This window comes from Oryzias melastigma, linkage group LG14 (genome assembly GCF_002922805.2).
Source record: "Oryzias melastigma strain HK-1 linkage group LG14, ASM292280v2, whole genome shotgun sequence".
In the NCBI taxonomy this organism is placed as follows: domain Eukaryota; kingdom Metazoa; phylum Chordata; class Actinopteri; order Beloniformes; family Adrianichthyidae; genus Oryzias; species Oryzias melastigma.
In genome coordinates, this window is record NC_050525.1 from 6931397 (window position 1) to 6951645 (window position 20249).

The 20249-nt window shown below is 39.7% G+C and overlaps 1 protein-coding gene across 3 annotated transcripts in view; it reads right to left on the minus strand.

The window, feature by feature from the left end:
- Nucleotides 1-20249, minus strand: part of myoc (myocilin) — a 74915-nt gene that overhangs the window by 24361 nt on the left and 30305 nt on the right. For 2 of the 3 annotated variants that reach the window (XM_036215350.1, XM_036215349.1), the window contains 2 exons: nt 3762-3841; nt 3639-3690 (listed from right to left, as the gene is read on the minus strand). The exons of the other annotated variant lie outside the window; for it this stretch is intronic. In XM_036215350.1, the coding sequence (XP_036071243.1) occupies nt 3639-3690; nt 3762-3841 (132 nt within the window). The remainder of the gene's footprint in view (nt 1-3638; nt 3691-3761; nt 3842-20249) is intronic. 3 annotated transcript variants of the gene reach the window in all.

A 20249-nucleotide genomic window follows, 5' to 3' on the forward strand; every position in this document is an offset into this window, starting at 1 on the left:
TCCTCCAGCTGAAAACCTTCCCAGGGAGTGGCTGACAGGTGATGTGAGAATTTGAGCAAATATGTGATAAACAGGGGGGAATTGATAAGAGTTGTACATACATTTATCTCATATTTGCTTTGTATGACTTTAACCTCTCTTCTCTTTCTGCTCATTTGAGGTCATGCTCAGCTGGTATCTGGAAGGATGCAGTCATCCTAAGCTGAAGGCTGTCTGGAGGCTGACACATTACAGATACTCAAAGATGCTGACGCCGACCTATTGCATTGAACTATGACATTAATGATAGTAGAACCAGTTTGAGGCTGTTTTTCCTTCCACACCTTGAGAGCAGCAAATGTAAATAAAATAAGACCGCCCCTGAAAGGTTATAAATATGGAAACCCTGGACCAAGATCTTCAGAGCGGGTGGAGACTGGTTTGAACATTCTCTGTCTGTCCTCCTTGTGCAAGTAAAATCTGATTTAAGAACTGACCCCTCTCTTGTCTTCCTTTCAGAGAAAAGTTTCAGGTTGTTTGAACCTAACAACCACCTAACGTTCACAAACACAGCCAGCCCCCCTCCTTTCCTCTTACCGCTGTCTGCTGTCCTGTCGGCCCTCAGGAGGTGAAAGTTATCCAGCGAAACAGCGGAGTCCGGGATGTTCGGGGTGAGCCAGATCTCTGAGAACATGAGGATGCTGCTCTCTCTGTACTCCCGCTGATGCTGTGTTAACGCCGCCAACTCGTTCATCTTATTTGGGAGAGTCGGTCTGAAGCACCTCTTCTTTTCCCGGCGTTTTTTCCCAGCGCGGTTTCCACTGCGGCACTTCCGCAGTATCTCCGGCGAGATCTGGTGTTTGTCGCTGGGGGGAACCACAGTGGGGCGCAGCGCAATCAGATGATCCCGGCTGTAAACAACGCGAACGCGGTCTGCTCCGTGCATCGTTACGTGGATTGTTAAAAAGTATTTTAAAAAGTGAAAAAAAACAGCAGAGTCTGTTGCAGTGCTCCACACTGAAGTAGTATATACAAAAAAGTTGCGTAAAGAAAGAAAAAAGTTGGAAAAATAGAAAATAGCGACAAGAGTGCAGGAGCTGTTGCAAGAAGCAGCTGGCCTCCGCCAGCGCCAGAGTCTTTGGCCAAGGTTCTAATTCCTTTGTTATGTCTTTTTTTGTTTGGACCAGCACTCTATTTCATTTTGGTTCTTTCTTTTTCAGGAAAGAATTTATTTTATCTAATAAACTATGCTCCTTTTTCTTACGGTTGTGGTCCCATTTTGTGTTTTCACCTCGATATGAGGCAGGTTTACCCATTGGGGCTGTAACAGTGATGTTGAGGATGATAAGTGCGGTACTGCCTCAAACGCTTCCCCTGACCGCTCATCTGGGTTGAAAAGTATTTTGATGACAGAAAAAATGCCAAACCAACGCCAAACCTGCACAATCTATGTCAACCCACCCAAGGCAATTTTAACTAGGAAATTCAGAACCAAAACCTCCCACTGAAGGCTGATCTAAGATTACAGGTTGGCTGTGTCTGCATTACTTCCACATATCCAAGCCCTACTCATGACCGATTACCTGCTTCAGGTGTGTCCAGCCAATTAGAACATGCCAGAGCAGGGATGTTGGCAAACATGCAGGATTGTCGCCCTTGGGGCCTGGAGTTGCCTATCCTTGCTCTAAAGTATTTCAAATCAGAGTACTTCTTTGAATGTTAATTTCATCAATAGCTTCTATTGAGATGGGATTAACACAGGACATCACCCTGTGGTCTGTTTGCCAAAGGAAAGGCAAAATCCAAGAGGTAAAAGTCCCCCTCCAGTGAAAATCATGTTTTTGGAGTTTTTAACATATATTTAAATAAAATCATTATGAAAACATGTTTTTCTAAATATATATAAGCTTTCATGAAAAAAAATCCTACACTTCCTGGTGTTTATAATAAAGATATTTACAATAAGGAACATTTTTTGCTTGTTTTGAAAATGAGAAAAAAGAGAAAGAGGGCCGAATCTTTTGACTACAAAAACAATACTTAAGACTGCAAATGTTTTCTTCTTCAAAAGTTTCATTCGATGGATGATACGCCACCTTTTGATATTTTATTAAACCAAGTACACAATGAGACACAAACCCGTATCATAATACATTTTTAATAAAAAATTTAAAACTAAATGTAATTTGTGAAATTCTCTCTTGTTAAATGCCCATACTCCCTCTATTTTACTCTAATAATTGAACAAGTTTTTTTTAATAACTGAATGCTGGCTTCTATTTTATTGTTTTTTTTTTTATCTTATTGTTATATTTTTTGTTTGCGCTGTCATAGTAGTGAGGTACAGCATTTTGTCTCACCTGTGTATTCCTCTTTGTGAAGTCATGAATCTCTGTGGACACAGCTATTTGGGTGTCTGAGGGCTGTGAGAGAAGAGCAGCAGGTCTGTTAGAGCAATAAGCCTTCATGGGATCCAGCTTTAGAATAGTGTTGGGATTCCACCATGGCAGTAAAGTTGCAAACCACTTTAACATGTAGTAAGTAATGAGCAGCTAAAAGCATTGAACAGACTTGCTCTAAAATGTGCTCAGAGGTGAAGGGCTGGTATGGCAGTTTCCATCAACTTCTCTCTCTTGCATTAATTCTCAACAAGAACAGGGTACAAAAGTGCTCCTTCAAATTACTTTACTTCAAAGCGAAAAGGATTATAGTCTTTCAACGTAAAGCCAGAGTATTTTGCAGATTATTACAGATAATCAGTACAATAAATATTGACAGTAAAATAAATTAGACAAAAATAATGAAGTTACAATGCCAAGCTATTCCAGTCACATTTACACCATTACAGTCTCTGGTTTGCATCACATAACAACCAAATCCTAAAATGTCAGACAGAAAAACAGTAATGCTACATGTAAACCAGCAGAGCATCCAAAGAGCAAATCCTAGAGCTCCAGAATGTTTGAAAAAAGTAAACCAATCCTCTGCAGGATAAAACTGAAACACAGCTACCAGAAAAGATGAAATTATCTTTGATGATGAGGAAACATAACTCAAAAGTAAACTGAGGGCTTTTTGTTTAGATGAAAAGCACAGATGAAGCTCTGATATTTCTTCAGCTCTCAAAAGGTAGGAAAAAAGTGTGTTTTGTTCACAAAAAGGGGAAATGGTGAGTTAACATCAGAGGTCCATCTGCTACACGTTAAGATGCCAGAACCAGCTGCAGCAGGGTCTTCCTTGCCACATTCACTGTTGATTTCCCCTCACATGTGCTGAAAAAGGCCAAAGGTGTCATGGAATGAAAGACAATCACATTCAAGAGATGCCCTTTTCTTCCAAATTGTTTCCTGAAGACTCCCTTTTTGTCCCATTTTCTCTATAAGATGGGAGAAGTCCAAGCATCCAAGTGGAAATACAGCTGTCAAAGCAAAACTGGGGGAACAGTGAGGATAGAACCTTGGGTGTGGGGGAGACACCTGCAGTCTGTGTGCAGGTGGATGGTGTTTGGAGGAAGAAAAGAGTGAGACAGGTTTTTCCTTTTCTTCCTCATCAGTTGCTAACGATATCTGAGGATTACTGGAACTACAAGAAACATTCAAATGAGACAGACATTCTTCCCATTCAATAAGTTCAGAAGTCTCTCCTGGTCCAATACTCACTGATGATAATCAGCAGCAGAGCAATAACAACCAGTGCAATGATGATCTTCATCTGTGGAGGAAAGGACAGTTCAACACACTGCTCACAAGACTGGACCAACGCTGAGTGTCACAGTGCCCCACCTTCATGTCTCTCCACCACATCCTCCTGTGCAGCTGTTTGGCTCGGCTGCTGAAGGCGGATGCATTGTCTGATAGACTCTCTGCCACATCCCACAGTGGCAGCCCAAGAAAGTAGCCATGAGGAGGAAATAAATATTGTTAATGTCAACATAAACAAACTTTCTGTTTGGAAACTGTTCGAGTAAAAAACAGCCCACCTCTGCACTTCTGCTTGATTTGTTCTTAAGAGCAGTTGGGTCAAAGTCAACTCTAGGGGACTGAAATGCTGAGAAACTTCCAAGTCAATTCTCCTCTGTCACTGCTGTGACAGCCCATGCCACACATCCTGAAAGCTAACAGGAAGGTTCAAACTTTAGACCCCTCTTCAGAGTCTGCTGTTTCCACCAAGGGCTTCTTTATAGCCTGACACTACAGCAAAGACCCGTGGAGCAGAGGTAGAGCGGTCAACCTCTGATTGACTGATTGGAAGATCTCAGCCACACAACTGTTTGCTCACAAAGATAACAAAAATGAGCTCCAGATGTGCATGCTGTTTCACCATTCAAAGTGTAAACTGAAAGTGCCTGCAGACTACATGTGTGGGACACGACACTCACAGACTCATGATGAGAGATTCAGAGCATCAGACCCTACAAGTGTACAGACTAACTGAGGAACAGGATGAGACTTGGGTAATGCTCTTCTTAACACACCCGGAGGAACACTTAATCAGTAAGTAGCTCCAAAACCAAAGACGATTTTCTTTACAAACACAAACAGGTTTGATCAAACTTTGACCACTCTCTGAGAGGTCAAAACTTAAGAGGGGATTCTTTTTTTTACTGTAATGCACATTTTTAACACATAATTGACTAAACTTTCTACAGCTCTTCATTAGCATTGTGACATTTTTTTTCCTCATAAATTCCCCAGCATTTACTAAAGAAATACTGAAATGGTTTTAGGCCAAAGCCCTCCACAGCTTTGCAGTTGACAACTTTCACCTGAAGAGCTTTTGCATCAGCACAAAAATGTCCTCGATGTGAATATGGGATATGTAGCTCATGTTTAGTGCCAACATGTCAAAAAAGATACAGAGCCATTCTGCTTCTGCTGAAACCAACATGGCGGATGGCGGAGCAGCAGCGGTGAGTCCAGATGCGGACTCAGGACAAAAAACAAATAAAGCAAATGAACTGGACTCAAAATTTCTGGGTAAAACTGCTGCAATCATCACCGAGCTTAAAGATGATATCCGTCCCCTAAAAGCTGAGCTGGAAATGAAAGACGCACTGCTTTCCAAGTTCATAGATGTCTCCTTCGCCTAGTCTAAGCAGCTAACATCGCTCAACGTCGCTCTCCAGGACACCACCCTGTGGGATCCTTCCACCTGCCTACGGCCTTGTTCATTCTCAACTCCGAAACAAAGATCCGTGAATGAAGAAGTGGTTGTCCGGCTGCCCAGAGAGAGTTTTGATGAGACTCAAAAGCCTCCTCTGCTGAGTCTCTCAAACCGCTTCGCTAGCCTGGCTGCGGATACCCCAGCTCCTTCTGCGGCGCAGATTCCACCTGACCTGGGCTCCGTCATGGAGTTTCCTGCTCTTCGGAGAGACGCCACAGAGATCCTGACGGAACACGGAAGGACCGCGGCAGGCAGCCATTGTGGCTCTGGATGGGGACCTGCATCACCGCCTAGCTGTGGTGAGGCGGGACCCTGTCTGGGATGCTGCCTTTGGCTAGCTTTGCAGCTCTTCATTGAAAGGGACGTCCCAACTATTAGTCTCCAACAACCAATTTACATGCTCAGCCTATTTTCCTATTCACCCATCCCTTTCTACCCACCCACTGGTGGGGAGAAAGGGATGGGTGAATTGTGGGCTGGTCTGGGGAAGGGGGCTTTAATTCAATTTTAATTTTCATGTATGTTTATACATCATTTATACTGTTTTGCTTTTGTTGTAAAGCACTTTGTGTTATCCTCTTTTATGAAAAGAGCTACATAAAAAAAGATTGATTTGATTCATTTATTGAAATTTCAGCAAAAAACCTCAGACCAACTGTAAAGGTAAGAGGAAGTCAAACCCAATCCTAAGCAGGTGGACCGAAAAAGGAGAAGATGTTATAAGTTGATGCCATTCTTCATTTAAAGTCTGTCCATCCAAGAAAGTCTCATGCACAATACATTTCTATGCAAAGAATGAATGTGTAACCGGATCGATTCTGCATTCTGTTCATGTGAATAAATGATGTGGAAACACTGCAGCACCCTCGGAGACCAACTCCATTTATTGCGGATCTGACATTTTCCAGAAAGGAAAGACACAGAAATCACGGTGTTAGCTGCCCGTATTAGCTCCTACAATGAGAGTGACAGGTAGAGGGAGATTGGCTAATCCTTACATCAAAATAAAATGTCAAAATCTTTCAAGTTTTTTTTATTTTTTAGTAATAGAATTCAAATGATCACAGGATTATGGGCATAACTAAGATAAAATGAGGATTCATTTAGTTAACGTTACCCACCTCTCCCAACGGACAGTAGAACAGGAAGGGGAGAAGGAAAGGAAGCGCTCAACATATAAAGAAGAAACCACAGAAGAAGAACATCTAAGGAGGGGATACCAACCCAACACTGAATTCAGGGGGAGAAATAAACTTAAGGACAGCCAATATTTTGTGTAATTAAAATCAAAAGATCTCATCTCGTTACAAATGCATACAGATAACCTCTTAAGGTTCATTGATAGCGCGCTCATAGCTTGACGCTCCGGTATGGAAGTTTTTTAGTTCCATCAGACTCTGAAATTTTTTAACCCCTGATTTTTTATTCTGAATTTTTTTTAACCCCTGAATTTTTTTCCTGAATTTTTTAAACCCCTGAATTTTTATTCTGAATTTTTTTAACCTTTGAATATTTATCCTGAATTTTTTTTTCAACCCTTGCTTTTTAAACAGCAAAATTTTATGCTCCCAAAAATATTTTCTATCTTAAAAAAATATGTGTTTTTAATTTCGAGACTTAAAATTTCCATGGCTTAAAAATTCAACGTAAAAAAATTCAGAGTGAAAACTTTGCCCAAACAGTGTCATCAGAGCAAGTAGTCGATCCAGGATGTAAAAGATTTAGAAGAAAATAAAACAATATATTTGTGTTTAAAATAGTTATACATCAAAAATTACCAAGGTAATATATTGATTATTGCAATGTTTACCATACTGCAATATTGTTACGTGAATCGCATTGTATCAGGAGTGACTCTGAGATTCTCAGCCCTAATACTGACACAATATAACGTTTTCACAGGTGGATACACAGATATTGGGCTGACATACACATTCTCATTCAGCTTTTATTTTCCATAGGTTTCATGTCAGAGAACTGTCTTCATTCGGAAGTTCATTAAAAAACAGGCTGGAGCAAGACTTCCGGTGACGTCATGACAAAGGACGCAGCTTGATTTCGACGCTCCGGGTAAATACCTCAAAACTAGCCTAAGGAAAGAAAACCTGCATACACTTTGCCAAAAATTAACAAAAAAAAGTAAGCTCAAATGTCTAGTCAAAGAAAACTAGAGACCAGATCTTCCCGAAAAGAGGAAAAACGCGAGCATATTGACGAAACGGACATGGACGAACCGGAAGAAAACATGGTGGCAATGCAAGCAATGCTAAAAAGTTTCAGAAAGGAGCATGCAGATGCGTGTAAAGAAACCAAAATTACATTGGCAAGGTTGGAATCCACCATGAAAGATTTCGCGGAACGTACGATACTTGAACAACAAATGGCGGACACACATCAAAGAGTAAGTGACACCGAAGACCAGCAGCACCGCCATGAAAGAGCGATTCGTTACTTGCTACAAGGAGAAGCTAAAGTGTCCGCTAAATGCGAAGATCTTGAATCCAGACCGAGGTGTAACAACCTTCGCGTGTACGGTATACGTGAAGGCGAATAGAAGAGCGACATGGTTGGATTTTTAACTGCCATGATCCGCACAGCCCGGAAATTACCAGCGGATTTGGACCTCGGTGTGGAGAGAGCGCAACGATCACTGACAACGAAACCGAAGGAGACTGAGCCACCGAGGTCCATTATTGTCAGATTCTGGGACTACAGAGTGAAAGACCGAATACTGCAAGAGGCCTGGAAGAGCAATGGAGTTGTACACAAAGACAAAAAGGTGTTTTTTGACCAGGGCTACACCGCAGAAGTTCAGAAGAAGCGCAAAGAAGTGAGGGAAGTGATTAAACAACTTAAAGAGAAGAAAGTGAAAGCCATCTCTCCGTTCCCTGCCAAGCTGAAGATCTACACGAGTACTGAAGTGAATATGTTCTCTACTCTCTCAGAGGTAGCACCAACCCTCAAGCAGATGGGAATACATGTCACAGTGGATGAGAGAGAGAACCTTCGGGAGAAGATGCTGCGCAACACCTGGATCACCTGAGCAAAAAAAAGGCGGAGAAGGAGCACTGAGCACCGTGGACTTGCAGTCATTTTCAAGGGGTGATGGATAAATGAGAAGTAACAAAAAAATAATAAAACTATTGAAAATATATAGTATGCATATAATCCAGATTGCATTGTTTAAGATAAATAAATAGGCTAGTGAAAACATGTTTAATTACGATTATATTTAAGGAGGATTCCTTTGCCCCTTCCTAGAGGTTAGTAAGATACCTTTGTTATTTTTGTTATATTTACTTTTTCGTTTAACAACTATTTTGCCAAGGCAACCTGCAGAGCCCCGTGCTGATAGACTGCTGCCATTACACAAAGTGTTACCATGCGGAGGACTTTCGTCACCTTCCACCGCTTTCACAGCGGCCATTTTTGAGGACGCTTGTGTGGTTTGTTCACTGTTTGAAAGTCGGTTTGACAAACTGTTGAAAATGTTCAGTTTATTTAGTGGAAACATTATTTTGAAAAACTTACCAAAAGTGCATTCACTAGTTGTCAGGTACATGTCAGGTAATATTGTCTATAACCAAAGAAGAAATATACATCTGAAGAACCTTATGCAGTTTAAAGATTCTCACATAAAATGTCCACGGCTTAAATCATCCTATAAAAAGAAAAACGATATTTAACCAGTTAAAAAAGATGTGTTGTTCTATTGCTCTACTTCAAGAAACACATTTGAGTGAGTTGGAACACAAAAAACTTAAAAGAGAATGGGTAAATCAGGCATTTGGCTCATCATATGGTAATAAAAGAGGAGTGGCTGTTTTGATCCATAAGTCACTAGCTTTCTCAGTAGAAAAAGTAATAAAAGATAAATTTGGGAGGTATGTAATGGTAATAGGTCGAGTGGGGGAGGAGGAACTATCCATTGTGAATCTTTATGCCCCAAATTAAGGTGATGATAAATTTTTCAAAGAGATTGCAAACATGATAGCAGAAAATTCCAGAGGTATAATAATAATTGGAGGAGATTTTAACTCTGTGCAAGATGGCAAAATTGATAGAACACCAGCAGAAACAGGTCCACAAACTAAAAAAACTAAAATGCTTAACGATATGATGACAGAACTTGGCCTGGGAGATCCATGGAGGCATAAAAACCCTAGCATGAAAAACTTTACCTTTTTCAACAATGTGCATAATAGCTATTCTAGAATAGACTTCTTCTGTATCTCTCAGCAACATATGCATAAAATATTAGATTGCCAAATAGAAACCATAACATTGAGTGACCACGCCTCAGTAAATCTGCAGCTTGATATCTATAAAGAAAATGTTTTTAAATACTGGAGGCTAAATGTATCGTTGCTTAACAATACAGCAGCAATTCAAGAACTAAAGCAAACCCTGACAGATTACCTGGAAACAAATGACAATGGAGATGTCACTCCACCAAAAATGATTCAAATATTATCCCAGATTAAGAAACTACAATTAAAGGAACAAATGTATTTGGAAGAAAAAATAAAGCTGTTAGAAATGGAACATAAAAATACTGGTGCAAAAGACACACTATTCAAATTAAAAGAAGCTAGAAAAACATTAGAAACGATCCTTACATACAAAGCTGAAGGGGCCTTAAGATTTTCTCGACAGAAATATTACGAGATGGGGAATCGAGCCAGCCGCCTTCTAGCTTTTCAACTTCGGGAAAAAGAGACTGACAGAATGGTAAACAAAATAAATGACCCCACAAATAATACAACTATCATCCCAAAAACATAGCCAATGCCTTTGCATCATTTTACAAAAAACTTTATGAGGAGCCAAACCAAAACAATGAGGAAGTTGAAAAGCAAGGTGAGCATTTTCTCAGCAATCTTAACCTACCTGCTCTGTCTACAGAAGAAGCTTCAGGAATGATTTCAAATATAGCAGAAACTGAAATTAGAGAGGCAATTAAAAAACTATAAAACAATAAGTCCCCAGGAACAGATGGACTCCCGGGGGAGTTTTATAAATGTTTAATGGAATTTGTTACCATTATTAATGAGGATCTTTAACTATTCTCTTGAAAATGGGGAAATGCCAGACTCATGGTCAGAAGCCATCATTTCAGTCATTCATAAGGACAGAAAAGATGCAACACAATGTGAAGGATGTAGACCCATTAGTTTATTATGTAATGATCTAAAACTACTTACTAGTATTCTAGCTAAAAGAGTCCAAAAATACATACAAAAATTGATCCACCCAGACCAAGCAGGTTTTATTCCAGGTCGACAAAGTGTTAATAATATAAGGAGAACCCTAAATGTGATTAAGCAAGCACAAAATAATAGTAAAAGCTCTATGGTAATTAGTTTTGATGCTCAAAAAGCATTTGATGCGGTCAATTTGCATTTTCTGGACAATACCCTTTTAGCCATGGGATTTCATCCAAAATTTGTCGAGTGGATAAAGATAATCTACCAAAACCCCAAATCACGTGTTAGGGTTAATGATGCTGCTCTGATTTTTTTTGCTTGGAGAGAGGAGTCCGCCAGGGGGACTGTTTGAGCCCCCTGCTGTTTGCAATTAACATTGAACCTCTTGCGGCATTAATCAGAATGAACAATAAAATTAAAGGGATTGAGGACAAAAATAAGACAGAACACAAAATTTCTCACTTTGCTGATGACATTTTAACATATATTAGTGATTCAGCTACATCTATTCCAGCTCTTATGGAATCTTTTGGGGAATATGGAAGTTTTTCGGGCTATAAAATAAACCAATCAAAATCAGAAGCAATGATGTTAAAGGGCCAATGGCCCACTACCCTCTCAAACAACATTAATTTCTGAATGAAATGTCGGGGATTCAAATATCTTGGAGTCACTATTACCCCCCAAATATCACAGTTATTTAAGTCCAACTATGGCAAACTAATGGAAGATCTAAAAAAAGACCTTAATAGATGGGACATTTTACCCCTCTCACTGATAGGTAGAGAATAGAAACTGTCAGAATGAATATACTACCAAGATTACTATTTCTCTTTCAATCACTGCCAATAAAGATAGCAACATCCACGTTTGCAGCTCTTAATAAAATGCTCTCCAAATTCATCAGGCAGAACAAACATCCAAGAATTAAATTTAAAATACTCATGTGTCCCAAGGAATTGGGTGGATTGAACATACCAAATTTAATAAATTATTACTTCGCTGCCCAGATTAAGTCAATGGTTGCATGGGTCTCCCAAGAAGAAGAAACAATATGGTATAGTATGGAGCAGGGCGACTGTCCGAATGTACATCTCGATACCATACCATTTGTAAGTCAGACTATAAGATTAAAAAGTAAAATTACGAATGAACTGGTGAAGAACACTCTATCTATATGGATGAAAGTTAGAAGGACCCTGAAGCTTCCCAACTCAATGTACAGATTAATACAAATCCATCATAATCCTGAATTTCCCACCTGCACCAAGTCTAAACAACTGGGCTAAAAACGGTTTAATTACATTGGGTCAAATGTTTGAAAATGGAAACCTAATGTCCTTTCAGCAACTCAAACAGAAATATAATCTCCCAGGCCAAGATTTTTATAAATATCTACAACTAAGACACTATATTAATAAACATAATATTTTGGCAAATCTGCTAGCTCCACCTTCAAAATTTGAGTTTTTTTTTACATCTATAATCAAAAGAGAAATTACTAACAAACATATATCTCATATTTATAAGATACTACAAACAGCCAACACCGAAGATACACAGCACATAAAAGGAAAATGGGAATTGGAAATGAACACCATAATTGAAGATGAAGCCTGGAAATTAACACTTCAAGAGGGAAAAAAAAGTACTAACAGCCCAACACTGAGGGAATTCGATTGGAAGACAAAAGTTAGATTCTTTAAGACACCTGCAGTTGTGTCGAAATTTATTGGGACATCAGATAAATGCTGGAGGGGATGTGGTCTTGTCGGGGACCATACTCACATATTCTGGGATTGTCCTAAATTGGTCATTTTCTGGAAAGCGGTGCAAAATGAAATTGAAAATTGCTTGAGTATTAAAATAGTTTTGGAGCCAACTTCAGCTGTATTGGGCATAATTAAGAGTAATATTAGATCCAACTGTAATTTTGTTAAGAATTCTGCTGCTCATCGCAAAGAAAATGATCACAGCCTCTTGGTGTAAGACACAACCACCCACAATTACCCAATGGAAGAACAAACTGAAAGATGTATACAATATGGAAGAAGTCACAGCAAGACTTCAAATGAAAAGTGATATATTTAGGGATAAATGGCTCCCAGTTCTAACATATATTTCAAGGGAATAAGGGGGCCCATGTAGTGGGGGGGCAAGATAGGGAAAAGACTGACTTTCCATATGTTTCCATTCTTTAATGTTTTTTTTGTTTTTATTTTATGTGTTTTTTTTTTCTTTTCCCTTCCTCTTTTCTCTTGAGCCACGATGGGAAGCTATCTTTGAATGTAAATGGACAAATTATAGGTAGAAATGTGGCATTGTGAACAATCCAAAGGTTAGATGGAATCTACATTTATGATTTTACTACATTTACAGGTACCTGAAGAAAATAATTTTAAGTTTGTATCTACTTTTGTAAATTTTGTACTATATGATTACTGATGTGCACTAAATGTTAATAAAATAAAACAAGTTCAAAAAAAAAAAAACAGGCTGGAGCATGCTCAGTCAGGACCACTTGGAGGCATTTAAGCTCATGTCAACAGAAAAAATCAATTCTTATGTCAATTGACTGTGACAAAGTAACAAATAAGGTTGAAGAAACTAGTTCACTTCTTATATGGTGACTTATGTTGTAGATTCTGGAGTTACTATGATGTTTTTTCAAATGTTCAAAAAAAAGTTCAATTTAGCCTTTCATTCACATTTTCATACAGGGAAATATTTCTGTTAAACCACAAGTTTTTATTATAATTATTTGTTTGTTATTTATGACCCCCCCCCCCTCAACTGGAATAAAAAAAATATTTTACATTGTAAATGCTTGCCTACTTTTTCATGTGGCGAAAAATGGGTTGGTCTTGACCATTAAACTCCAGGGACTTAAAAGTTGTCCCACTCCCCCCCTGCACACACATATATACGTGTGTGTGTGTTTGTTCTTAGATATTTTATGCTTTATTACAAATATGTAATATGGAGATCTGTTGCACCTTTATCTGAGCTGTCTGAGAGACATGGGGATGACTCACCAGACTTGTCCTGCAGGTCATCGAGACGCTCGCCCCTCTCGATCACCTTGGAGATGTTCTCCTGCATCACGCCGATCACCTCATCAACCTGCAACTGGACACTGAAGAACCATGTATGTAATGAAACATTCAAACTGAGAGAGTTTCTGCAACTTTGATTCTCTGACTCAAAAAATTGTCGGCGTCAATAACATGTCAGATTAACGCGTAATTAATGCGACAAATCTGACAGCCCTAACTATAATCAATCATTGATGAAACAATCTGAAAAAATTGTCTTTTTAATGAAAATATTGAGATTATTGTTACTGATTAATATAAATGATTTGTCTGTGGATGTTTTGAAATTGGATTACATCAATGAAATTAATGATCCTTTATAACCTGAAGTTATTAATATTTGATACTAAGTCCTGAACCGGATATTCATAAAAATGTAACTTTTTAACATAATTATGAATAAAAACAGACAGAAATATTATTCCAGAATAAATCAACCTAAACCTTTGAGAACTTTCAATATTTTATTCTTTGTAAAAATAAATTTAGTCAGAATTATACAAGTTAGAAGTAAACTAAAACGTTAAAAGAAAAAAAACACTTAAGTTTCTTTACTTTCATGTTCTTTTTCCTTTGAAAAATTAAGATTAAAATTAATTTAATTAATTAATTAATTAAAATTAATTTAATTAAAATTAAACCTTTAATTGTCCCACAGTGGGGAAATTACACTACACAATTACACAATAACCCAAAAGATTTTGATAACCATAAAATATATCCTGTTAAAATTATACAAGTATGAACAAAACAAATATCAAAAACAAATTAAAAACATTCTATTTTCTCTACTATGTGTTTTTTTGCCTGGCTGTTTTACTCTGTTTTGCCATTAATTATTTATCTGGTTATGTTTATTTCTTTCTGCAGCTTGAGGAAGAGGGAGGTAGCACAACTTTTTTTTAAACTTGTATTTCCTAGATTTGTTTGTTTTGTTCGGCAGCATGTTCATATCTCTTTTGGTCTATTTATAAATGTATTTTTTTTATATAAAGAGACGTAAAAAAAAAAAAAGAAATGTCTGTGTTTTTTCTTTTAACGTTTAGTTTATTTGCCCCGAAAGTTCTAAAAATCAAAAGCCTGGACCAAGAACTTCAGAGCGGAGTGGAGACTGGTTTGAACATTCTCTTTCTGGATTTTTCATTTTTTTCTGTTTCATTTTATTCTGTAACATAATTAAAGTGATAAAATAAATGGCATTTGATATTTCATTATCAAAAAGTTCCCTGGTAAATTTGTTCCAAAATTCGATCATGTAGTGTATGGCAACAAACCCTGTCGATTGTTGATGACGTCACGGATGTATGTACTGAGCATGTGCGGGCTGGTAAGCTACGGAAATAAAGCATGGTGACTGCGACTGAGACCCGAGTGGATTATTAGTGTTAATATGAGAGAGAAACACTACAAATGGCGACGAGGATGTAGCTTGTGCTGAACACGAAGACAAAGTTTCGAGACGAAAATAAAGATCCCGGGAGAAAGATAAAAGTGAGTGAAAATGGCGCTGAGCTTGCCGGCGGTCGCTCCCTTTGATGTGCATAGCGATTCAGCTAACGTCGGAGTTCGTTGGCAGAAATGGCTAAATAGTTTTAAACTCTATTTAGCTGCCTCAGGAGTCCGTGAAGATATAAGGAAAAGAGCTTTATTGCTGCATTTGTCAGGAGCGGAAGTTCAAGACATTTTCTTTACTTTGGACGGAAATGTGAATGAGGATAGCTACGAAGCTGCAGTCAACAAGTTGAATGATTATTTCACACCGCAGAAGAATATTCCGTACGAAAGACACGTGTTCAGGCAAGCAGAGCAGTCACAAGGAGAGTCAATGGACAGTTTTGTGAGCAGATTAAAAAAGCTAGCTGCAACTTGCGAATTTGGAGACAACAGAGATGATTTCATTCGTGATCAGGTGATTGACAAGTGCACATCAAACACGTTGCGCAGACGGCTGCTACGTGAGAAAGACTTAAAACTTGCAGGGCTGTTGGAAATAGCAAGAACCACGGAAACAGCAGATCAACAGGCTGCAAGAATGGAAAAGCTAACAGTAAATGCAGTGGACAAGAAATGTTACACAAAAGGAGATAAAATGAGTAAACCAAGAGTTTCCACCACTCAAAAGCAAGTGTCGGACGATCGCAGAATAAAATGCTTCAGATGTGGAAGATTAGGACATTTAAGTCGAGAATGCACCGTAACAAAAAATAAAAAGTGTAACAACTGTGGAAAAGAAGGACATTTTGCAAAAATGTGTAAAACGAAGATGACACACAAAGTTAACAGGGTTGTTACCACAGAAATTCAGAAAGAGCACAGTGACAGTGAAGATGATCATGTGTTTACAATCGAAGATTGTGCTGCAGAGGGAACATTGACAGTATTGATAAATGACCAACCAGTGAAGATGCTGATAGATTCTGGAGCTTCATGTAACATCGTGACAGAATGCATCTTTAAACTGTTAAAATCGAGCAGCAACATTGAGCTACAGAACCCAGTGAAGAAAGTCTATCCCTTTGGGTCAAAGAAAGCACTCCATGTTAAAGGTGTCTTTTCTGCTAGCTTCAGAGCTAGTGAGACGTCAGAAGCTGTCAGTGCACCCATTCAAGTTGTCCGTGAAGCACAAATTTGTGTGTTAGGCAGACAGACTGCTATTAAGCTGGGACTTCTACACATCGGTCCATTTGAACAGGTGAACTCAGTCCAGCAAAATGATGATAAAGTCTTCACTACTGAGCTTGAGCACAAGTACAAAGACTGTTTTCAGGGTTTGGGAAAGCTCAAAGACTTCCAACTAAAACTGCATATAGATAAAAGTGTGCAGCCAGTTGCTCAGCCAGTACGGAGAGTTCCTTTTAGCTTGAGAAAGCAAGTGGAGGAAAAACTAAAACAACTCGAAGATGCTGATGTCATCGAAAGGGTGAACGGACCGACTCCATGGGTCTCACCATTGGTTGTTGTGCATGGAAAGAAGGAGCCTAGACTGTGTGTGGATATGCGCAGGGCAAATGAGGCTATAATAAGAGAAAGACACCCCATTCCCATCATAGATGAAATCCTGGAGAAAATGACAGGAGCCACAGTCTTTTCTAAGTTAGATCTAAAGTGGGGATATCATCAAATAGAGCTTGAGCCAGAATCCAGATCCATCACAACTTTTGTCACACACACAGGACTATGGCGTTATAAAAGACTGATGTTTGGCATTTCATCTGCACCGGAAATATACCAACACATCATTGGACAGGTGCTCCAAGGGATTTTCGGTGTACACAACATATCTGATGATATCATTGTTTCAGGTGAAACCATGCAGCAACACGACGAAAGACTCCACCAAGTGCTGCAACGACTCCAAGAGAATCAATTGACAATCAACAGAAAGAAATGTCAGTTTCGAATGACACAGCTGGAATTCATGGGACACGTCTTATCCAAAAACGGAATTGGAGCAGCCCAGTCAAAGATCGAAGCTGTGGAAAACACACGACGTCCAACAAACGCTGCAGAAGTAAGAAGTTTCTTAGGACTCGTGAACTACTGTGGCAGGTTCATCCCAGATTTCGCAACAACATCGGAACCACTGAGAAAACTCACGAGACAGTCATGCAAATGGACATGGGGTTCTGAGCAGGAAAATGCATTTGTTGAGTTAAAAAGACAGTTGACCAGTTCCCATGTAATGGCGTATTTCAGACAGGAGGCTGAAACACAGGTGATTGTTGATGCTAGTCCTGTGGGATTAGGAGCCATTCTGAGTCAACAGCAAAGTGATGGAACATTCAGACCTGTATACTATGCAAGTCGAGCTTTGTCTGATGTGGAGCAGCGATAGACTGTATATAAAATAACTGGACGAAGCAAGCCCCCCTACTTCCGTGTTCCATATAGGAAGTACCACTGGGTTGCAAAAAGGCCAAAGTCCCATTGACTTACATTGAGAAACAGACAGTTATTTCTCACTCATTTTATATGTCAGAATAATCATTCTTCCTCTGCTGCTTTCTGATTAACTTCTTTTTTCTAATCCTAATTTTTTTTAAAGATTTTTTTCAATTATCACAAGTTATTAGAGTTATAAATTGACCAATCAGATGGCTCAATAAGCGTTTGTGGGTCTGACGTCGACCGTCTGGGGCATTTGATTGACACATGACGGGTAGCCAATGGGAGCAGACTTCATCAATGGGTCGTGAAGACCTTTTAACACTTACTTTACAATTCAATAATGTACCTACCAGTCATTGTTCTACTGTTGTTTTCCTCAATGGAATGTACCGATGCAGCAGTTTGAAACAACAAGAGCAGCTATTTCCCACAGCTGCTAACAAACTGTTTTTAATGAAATATTAAAAAAAGCAGGAGATGTTAAAGTTTTAATTAAACAGTCGGATTCCACTGGTCCGCACCAGTTCTAAGTCAGGTTCTTTGTTTAACGTTCGTTTTTCGTTATTTCACTGTTTTGGTTGTAGCTTATAAATTATAAGTTACATATATGCGCATAAAATCACCAACCAAAGTTTAGGCTTCGCTGCAATTTTCCAGCTTCAGCCTGAATTAGACGCAGCCATCCGAGGAGCGGACAAAATTAAAAGGACCTGGTCGTATTTTCAAACAGAAAAAAGATCCAGCTGTTCTCTTGTTAGGATGGTTATTTATTTTAAATACCGCTGAACGCGCTTCTCACGTGCATCTGATCAGACTCTAACCTGGCCGCGAATGACAACTGAAAAGCTGCGGCGCGCGCGAGAGGGACACGCGCATTTCTCCAGCGGCGTCTCCCAAATGCTCCTTTTATCTCGACAAAAAGGAATAAATGTAAGTAAATCCCAAAGGACCGCTGACAGAATCAAATGTTGGGATGGTTCTCCCTCAAAGGCTTCAACAATGACTTGTACAATTCTCTCGAGCCGCTGTGATTAAAGAATAAGCTGTTTACATCCCGCTGTCTCATGGTAGAGGTGTGGAAAGCAGCAGACGGTTGCAATAATCTCACTCCTGATTGGCGACAGTACTTCCTGTAGATTCGATGACTCAGCTATGACTCAGACCAATCGCTGAAGATTGTTTGCAAAAGGCGGTATCCATTTCAGGAATTGACGGTAAAGCGGCGGCCTACTTTCGCGAGGAGAGGAAGTAATGCATTTCCAATGGGGGACCTCAGTGCTCGATCTGTCCATTGTTTTTTACAGTCTATGGGAGCAGCGCTACTCCCAAACTGAAAAGGAAGCTCTGGCCATAGTTTGGGCATGTGAGAAATTTCATGTTTTCCTATATGGAAAGGACTTTGTCTTAGTCACCGACCACAAACCTCTGGAAACCATATACTCACCAAAATCCAAACCGCCAGCAAGAATCGAAAGATGGGCTCTGCGGCTGCAGCCCTATCGGTTTAAGGTTGTGTATAAACCAGGACCACAGAACTCTGCTGACTCATTGTCACGGCTAACTGTCAACCATCCTGTGCAACGCGGAACGATGGAGGATCATGTATACTGGGTGACTCAGCACGCAGTGCCACATGCGTTCACTCCACAACAGATAGAAGAACTTTCAGTAGCAGACCCCACTTTGAACGTTGTGCGCAGCTGTATGAAAAGTGGTGACTGGAGGAAATGTGACCATGCCTACCAAACCGTTAAAACTGAACTTTGTACCGTTGGCAAGATTGTATTGAGAGGTTCGCGAATTGTGATGCCGCTAGCAGCACGACGACAGACGCTAATGTTAGCTCATGAAGGCCATCAAGGCCAAACCAAAGTTTGGTGGCCTGGCATTGATCAAGAAGTGGAAGACTTAGTGAGATCCTGTCATGCATGTCAAATCAACACTGTGACTTCACAAGATGTCCCTACTGTTAGGACGGAGCTCCCAGAGAAACCATGGCAGATGCTTGCTATGGACATGTGTGGACTATTTCCATCAGGGCACCACCTCTTAGTAGTGACAGACTACTACTCCAGATGGGTGAGTGCTGACATTCTTCAAAGCCCCACTTCAATGAACATAATCAAATGTTTGAAACATTTATTTGCAACTCATGGTCTCCCAGAAAGTGTGGTGACAGACAACGGCACTCCGTTCATCTCAAAAGAATTCAAGCTGTATTTACAGGAGAACAGAATCACACATCGTCGCATCACACCATATTGGCCTCAAGCTAATGGAGAAGTTGAGAGACAGAGCAAAACGCTTTGTAAGGCTATACGTTCTGCTCATGCCGAAGGAAAGGATTGGAGGGCGGAGCTGGATGTTTTTCTTTTGGCCTACCGAAGCACTCCTCATTGTGTCACAGGCCGCAGTCCAGCTGAGTTATTGTTCAACCGTCAAATCAGAACCAAACTTCCGGAACTCACAAGTTTCCAACAAAATCCAACAAAGGATGATGTCGCTGTTCGGAGGGCTGATGCTGTGAGGAAGGAGAAGGGACGTGAAGATGCAGACAGACACAGAAGAGCAAAAGAAAGTCAAGTGAAACAAGGAGACAGAGTATTGTTACGTCAGCAAAAGCAAAACAAACTGTCAACACCATTTGAACCTGAACCATACACTGTCATCAGCCGAAAAGGTCCATCGGTATGGCTGGAGAAGAACGGCATAAAGAAGATGAGACATGTGTCACACGTGAAGTTATGGATTGAACTTGAACAGGATGCTTCTCTGCTTTATGACTGGATTAAACCTACTACGGCAACGCCTGATGCGCCGAAGCAGCAAGAGAGTCGACCTCAAAGAGCAAAGAGGACTTCGACACATCTTAAGGACTTTGTGACAGAAACAAACATCGTCTAAAAGGGGCAGAATA